General features: G+C 40.0%; 1 protein-coding gene across 1 annotated transcript in view; it reads left to right on the top strand.

Annotated features, from left to right (window-relative positions):
• Eml6 (echinoderm microtubule associated protein like 6) overlaps window positions 1-7,235 on the top strand; it is a 275,911-nt gene that overhangs the window by 98,014 nt on the left and 170,662 nt on the right. The window contains exon 2 of the mRNA XM_004632420.2: window positions 4,293-4,452. Coding sequence (XP_004632477.1) covers window positions 4,293-4,452 — 160 coding nt within the window. The remainder of the gene's footprint in view (window positions 1-4,292; window positions 4,453-7,235) is intronic.

Here is a 7,235-nt window from a genome sequence, read left to right on the forward strand (position 1 = left end):
GAGTTGAACCCTTTGTGTCTCTCTGGCAAGATGTTCTGCTCCTGAATCAGCTGGGTGGGTCTTGCCTCTAGCCTCTTTGCAGGGAGTTCTGCTGAAGAGTTCCATGCTGGGCCTGTGCTCTGGGTCTATTCAGGATCCGGAGGACCCCAGGTCGTCTCACTCACTCGCCAGGCCTGTGCTCTGGGTCTGTTCAGGATCCCGCGGCCTGGGTTCCTCAAGTTTTTAATACTCCATTGTATGAAAATCTGTACCATATGTATTGTTGTATGTTACTCTGTTTTTATCTTTGTTTTTGCTTTTACTCTTTAAAATCAAATCAAATCAAATTTTTTAAAAAGATAGGCATAAAGAAACTCTGGGAAGAAGAAAAATAACTTATATATGAGCTTCTTAATAAATGTGTAAATTTATGGACCTTAGTATGAACAAAAAAAAATAGTAACCAAAGCAAAAATACTATAAATCTGAAATAAGATGTGTTTTGGTAGCACTGATATTTGAATGACTTAGACTGATAAATTATTCTGAAGATTTCTTTAAAGATTTGTTGCAAGCTATTCTTTGATTCCCCTCTCCTTGTTCTAAGAATCATCTGAGAAAAGTGAGGAAGCATGAAATTAGACAATAGGAGTGTAGAGCAATGACTTTAAAAAGAAAAACTCTTATTTAGTGTTCCAGATCCTAGACATACGGTGAGTATCTCAAGCATTTTTAAATACAAGTTGCGATCAGAGCAGACAAGTTTGTCTTTGAAAAGCATCTCTGGCCTTCCATGGCAATAATGCTAATTTTCTCTGTGATCGCATCCCATGGTAGAAGAGCTGACTGTGTGTAGTGAATGGGGAGGCAACATGGCGGGGGATTGTTGGCATCATTCGCTCCCCTGGCAGTGAGCACTCGTCCATGTTTACTCAGCCACCTGAGGTGCAGAGTGATGAAGGGCAGCCCTATGGCATAGTCACATCTGGTTTTCATGGTCCTAGGGCTCCAGGAGTGATGCTACCCTGAGGACTTCCCCCGGCTTCCCTATGAAAACTTAGGTGCTCTCCTTAAGATCACCTTAAGATCAGCTCTCCCAGGATGAGTCTCATAGACTTCACACCATGATAGCTGCTCTCTGAGTTATAAACCCAGGTGACTAAGCTAAAGCCTTGTGTCAAGTTTGACATGCACAAGCTTTTGCTTAGCCTCAGATGTCCCAAACCTTTATTGCTCTCACACCCTAAAATAGCTCCTGAGTCATCCTTTTTGCCTACCTCACTATCTCTCGCATAGCTCCTAACTGGCTTCTTTGCCTCTTCCCTGAACAATCCTCCTATCTCTGTCCTTCCCACTGCATCTCACTGGGAAACTGGGCATATTATGCCCCACTAGTAATTGTCAGTGGAAACTTAGTTTCCTGATTAAAGGGTTCTCTTAGCTTCCTTGGTCTGCTGGAAGCGTCTTATTTCCTGACCTTCTCTGTAAGGTTCTTGCCTCTGAGCACTGCCTTTTCATATGAATGTCCTTTTGAAGCCTTTGATTTTTTTTTTTTTTTTTTTGAGATAGATTCATGTTGCCTAGGCTGGCCTCAAAGTCATGGGCTCAAGGGATCCTCCTGCTTCAGCCTCCCTAGTAGCCAAGAAATGTGAGCATGTATCACCACATTTGTCTTCCTTTGTCTTTTGTATTAACTGAAGCCCTCCCCAATGTCCTGGGTAACTGGCCACTCCATCCTCCACCTTTCTGTGCCACTCTGTGTGTGTGTGTGTGTGTGTGTGTGTGCGTGTGTGTGTGTGTGACTGGGTAATAATTTGTTTACATGTCTATCCTTCCTGTAGTGAGCTCCTAGGAAGACAGGTAGTGTATTTTCTGTTTATGTATCTATGACACTGCACCTGATACACTAAACCCTTAAAAAAAGTTTTGTTGAATTAATGAACTGAAATATGTGTTTGTCATAGGTTGGTTTTTCCCAGACTGCCCCCATCCACTTAGTTTAATGGAAGTTGAGGAAGGAACATGGTGCTTCCTCAACTTCTCCCCATGTTCTGGGACACCTGCTATAGTTTGGAGCCTCCCTGTCCCTCAGAGTTCTCAGTGGTAGAGTTTACTCCCTGGAGGTAGCCTGGAGGTACTGCAGAGTAATCAGGAGCTAGCACATTTACACACCATCAATTATTGAACATTTCTGAATGAAACTGATTGGGAAGGTCCTTTTATACTTTATCATCTCTCCCCAGCTCTGAATGCTAAAGTATCCTACAACCTTGAGACGTTTCAAAGGCCTTCCTTAGCATTCATCTGTTGTGAATGTTGTGGGCCTTCTTTTCGTATTACTACCTTATAAAGATTCCTAAGGGTCCAATGTCTCGAAGCACATGTTCGTTCCATCACCAGTTCCCTTTATTTTTTTTTTAATTTTATTTATTTATATGTGTGTGTGTGTGTGTGTGGCCAGCTCAGCCCACCAGGGGGCGGGGCTGGCTGGCATGTGGTGCTGGGGGATTGAACCGCGGTCCCTGTGTTTTGCTTAGCTTAGCTTGTTCTAAGTAGGTGCTTTAGACCACTGAGCCATCTCACCAGCCCATCCAGTTCCCTTTAAAGCCGTGTGTTTCTGAAAGGCATGCGGAGTCTGCAGAGATGTGCATAGGGTGGCTGCGCTCTAGCACATGACTACTGAAAGCTGCAGTTAAGTGCCCACCCTGAGCCCAGCACTGTACAGAATGCTTTGCTGTTCATTATATCATCTAATTTTATATATTATCTCTATTTGAAGAAACCAAGGCATGCCTTTTCTTAGTTTCTTTTTTTTTTTTCTTCTTAGTTTCTTATACATTTCTTTCTTCTCCCAATTTTACATGCATATGTCTGGTAATATGAATAACTGGTTGAAAGACAACACTATGTATTACAACCAATACTGTGAAGTTCATATTACTTTAAGTGAAATTCTGTATTATTTGGAATTTTTTGTGTCTTAGCTGTAATTTGTACTCTCTTTAAAAATATTTTTTTAAAAAAGAGTAATTGTTGAAAAAATTAGAGATTTAGTAAGAGACACAAAATAAATAAGTTCACATATCTGATTCCAGATACTCTTTTTTTTGCCAGGGCTATTTTTTAAGGGAAGAATCTAGAGGGTGTTCAGGGTCTCACTACTAGATCGGACTCATAGTGATCCGCCTGTGTATAGCCTCCCAAGAGCTGGGATTACAGGCACGCGCCTCCATATCCAATCTCAATTGCCGACTCAGGGTGCCCCAGGAGCAGGGATCAAACCTCCTTCCCCTGCACCTGATTGCAGGTGCTTTAATCCCCTGAGCTATTTGGCTAGCCCTTGCAGATACTCTTAATACTATACTGAATTTTGGGGGAAAAAAGTCCACTTTTGCTTATTGCAAGAACAGATGCTGAAAATTGAAACTGAAAAGCATTCTACTTATGCTTATTGCATGAACACAGCTATCTGCTAGGTTCCCATATGGGCTATGTGCTCTCTGTTGGTCTGGATTTTATTGCTTTAAATTCCTAACACCTGTGCTTAGAAAGGCACAACTTCTTTACATGATGAATTTCATACATAGAGCTTTATCATGTAGAAATAGCAATGACAGCCTTTCTCCCACTTGAGTCTCTGGGACTCCTAGAAATACTGGTTGGCATTTCACAAAGTTTTATTTTGATTGGACTACACAGGAAAATTGCTGCAAAACCCACAAACAGTAATTTGCGGTTCTCTTGGTCTTGTAGTGATTTGTGTAGAATAGAAACTTCCATTTCAAATGCATAATTGGTGACAACAGACACAGAAACAGAACTTGACCTTCAGGTCTGTCGTGCTTTGAAATCCTAATGAGGACAGTAGCTAGTGTTACTGTATGCAAGTTTAATTAACTGGGAAGTTATCATTTTCCTAGCAGTAGCATTTTTTTTTTTTCAAATTAAAGCCCAAAACTAGCTTGGAAGCTGAGTAATATTTTGAAAATTGGAAAATACTATATCACATAAAGCAATTACAAAACTATATAGATTTTCTGATTGGGGAAACAATCTTAATGTTGTTCAGCATTCAAGGTAACCAAATAGGTAAGATTAGATGAAATTATTTTCCAATTGTGCTAAGCTTCTCTTTGCCAAAGTTGAACATTTCAATTTAGACCCAGCAGGTGATTAATTACTTTGGGACAGTTAGACCTTTTTCTTTTGAGGTCACCTGGTTAGATGACTGGTTTAATATGAGAAACATATTTGGGTAAAAGATTATCAGTGTCTCTCTTTGTCCGATGTGAAGAGCCTTTTTTCTTTTTCAGCCTTGCCTTACACCCCAACAAAACTCTGATTGCAACTGGTCAAGTTGGGAAGGAGCCGTATATATGCATATGGGATTCCTATAATGTCCAGACTGTGTCTATTCTTAAGGATGTCCACACACATGGAGTTGCCTGCCTGGCTTTTGACTCAGATGGACAGGTGCGTATGTTTACTGATTGTTTCCTTTAGTGACTTCTTACTGTGCACCTAAAATTATAATGCAAATGGCCACCCAGTTTTACTGGCTACCCTGGCAGCCTCTGAGAATCTCTCACCTTTTCCAAGTTTATGGTGTTGGTCCTCAGCTCTGGCTAGGCTACAGGTTTGGTTCCCCTGGTCCCATCTATCTGGATTTAAAAACCTCTATAAAAGAAGTCACAAAGTCATGAAGCTATGTCTACCATGGTTCAGAAATTCACCTTGTTACCCAATGCTAGCTTCCCCCTTGGAACAGTGGCTATACCAAGCCATTTTCACAGACCTCAAGCTATGAACAGTATGTTGTGTTCTTTGCTTTCAGAAGGTTAACATCATCTACTAATAATCCACTGAAGTTTCTCTTTGATTCTTTACCTTGAGGTTTCTTCAAACCCTCCTTCCTTCCCATTCAGTCACTGGTTCCTGTGAAATTGTACGTTTCTCCATAATAACTCTGAAATTTATCCTCTCCATCCCATTCTCTTAGCCATTGTCTTGAATTTCCAAGTTGTATCCATGCTTGGCTTATTTTAAATAACCTCTTAACTAGTATCATTATAGTCCAGTTTTTCTTAATGCATTTCACCAACTGAGAAAAGCATCAAAGCATCTTTAAAACCAACAAAGCTTGACACATCGTTGCAGGAAGTCCACCCTTTGTATGTGGCCATTCTAGAGGCTAGCCAGCTTTTCCAGCCTAGCTCTACAGTTCTCATGTAGGGCATCTGGACAAATGAGCAAGATTCCTCTATGAGATCTTTGCACCTTTGCACCTCCATGCCCATGTCATGCTCATATTCTCTGCCCTTGAGAGTATTTCAGAGGTCTTCATGAAAGCATTGCATTCCCCACAACAAAATTTCCTCCATTTCCTTGGACTGCCATGAGTTCAAGGCCAGCCTGCACCACAAAGAATGACCCTGTCACAAAAAGACCACACCTAGACCAAACCAAAGCCAAGAACAGAGTCCTTTGTTATATCACATTATATCATGTTAGAATTCAGCTGTTCCCCTCGAGGTTCCATGTCAAGGGGTGGATTCAGGAGTAGACTGTGTGTTACTTAATTGTCATTTATGAAAAATAACATCCTGTTCACTTGCCATACCTTTTGCTTCAGGTCTGCATTAATTCCTAGGCAGAGTTTCCTGGAATCAAATGCTATTAGGAAAATGATAACTGGCCCATTACCTTGTCATTGACAGAGCACAGTAGAAATACTGCAGACAGCTATGAGACCTGTTGCTATAAAGGAACAAAATAGATTTTTTGGCCTTTTGTCACTCAAGAAATTAGTTTTACTTTACCTATATTTGTTAATCTCTTTTCATATTTAAAAAACATGAAATTCATTCACCACTCTTAAATAACATCATTATAGTCCATACTAGTACCGTTTTCTTAATGAATAAAATTACAACCATGTCTTGTCAAATTTTTTTGTGTGTCAGTTGCTGGAAACTTCAGTGAAAAATTACAGCAAAAGGATGTCCAGCGCCACCCAGTTTTAGTGAAGACACCTGATCAATACAGGACAACACACGTACATACTTAGCCATATATGACAAGCACATACTCTCAAACACTCTCTAACTGAGATATGTAACCTCAGATACGCTTATATTTGGCTAGTGCTATAAATCAAATTACTTTGAAAATACATCATTTCATTTGGTTCATATAACAATACTACAAGTTAAAAACAAAAACATCTTTTTTTTTTTTTTTTTTACAGGTACTGGGCTCACACTCAGGGCCTTTGCATGCTAGGCAAACACTTTTTTTTTTTTTTTTTTTACAGGTACTGGGCTCACACTCAGGGCCTTTGCATGCTAGGCAAACACTCTACTAATGAGCACTATCCCTGGTCCAAAATCAGTTTGTTTGTTTGTTTTTTTCACATACATTTTGTAAATGAGAAAACTGAGACTTAAGGAGGTTAACTAAGTTTTCATGGTCTTATGTGTAGCTACTTGCCAAATCAAAAGAGGAGTAAAATCTACTTCTAGATGAAATCTCTCTTTTACAATGTTGTCTGCTACTTGGTACCTTGTAAGAACTCTGATTTTGGTGTTCCAAATCCCTGCTTATGATATTTTTCACTTTATATATAAGTGTGTGTTGAATTTTGTCCTTCCTTTGAGGACCAATTCTAATTTGAACAAAAGGGTTTAGACTTGGAGATGAAATACCCTATTACTGGGCTGAGGAGATAGCTCAGTGCTCTAAGCGCCTGCCTGCCTGGCAATAGCAAGGACCGGGATTTGATCCCCAGTACTGAATGCCATGCCACCCCAGAACTCCAGGTGTGCCATGTTGACCACTGAAACCGGGCATGGTGGTGCACACCTGTAATCCCGGCACTGGGGAGGCTGAGACAAGAGGGTCACTATGAGTCTAAGCTGTGTAGTGAGACCCTGTACCAAGTAAATAAAATTTGAAAATCATTGAAATACCCTATTACTTTTACTAAAATGACATATTCTTCTTAGTCACTCCAAATATTTGTGAAATTACAGAAAATTAAGACTAAGGGCTGGCCTGATAGCATGAGTCTGATCTACGTAGCGAGACCCTGTAGACCATGTCCTAAATACAGAAGAAAAAAAAAAAAACAACAGAATAAAGATAAGGCCTCATTTACTGGATTTTTTTCTCTATGAATTTATCAGACCTTTAATTTCAGGAGGCTTTGAGACTTTAGAATCCAGTGTTCCCTAAATCTTACATTAAGATTTTTTTTT

This window comes from Octodon degus, unplaced genomic scaffold, assembly GCF_000260255.1.
Source record: "Octodon degus isolate 3935 unplaced genomic scaffold, OctDeg1.0 scaffold00048, whole genome shotgun sequence".
NCBI classification, from domain to species: domain Eukaryota; kingdom Metazoa; phylum Chordata; class Mammalia; order Rodentia; family Octodontidae; genus Octodon; species Octodon degus.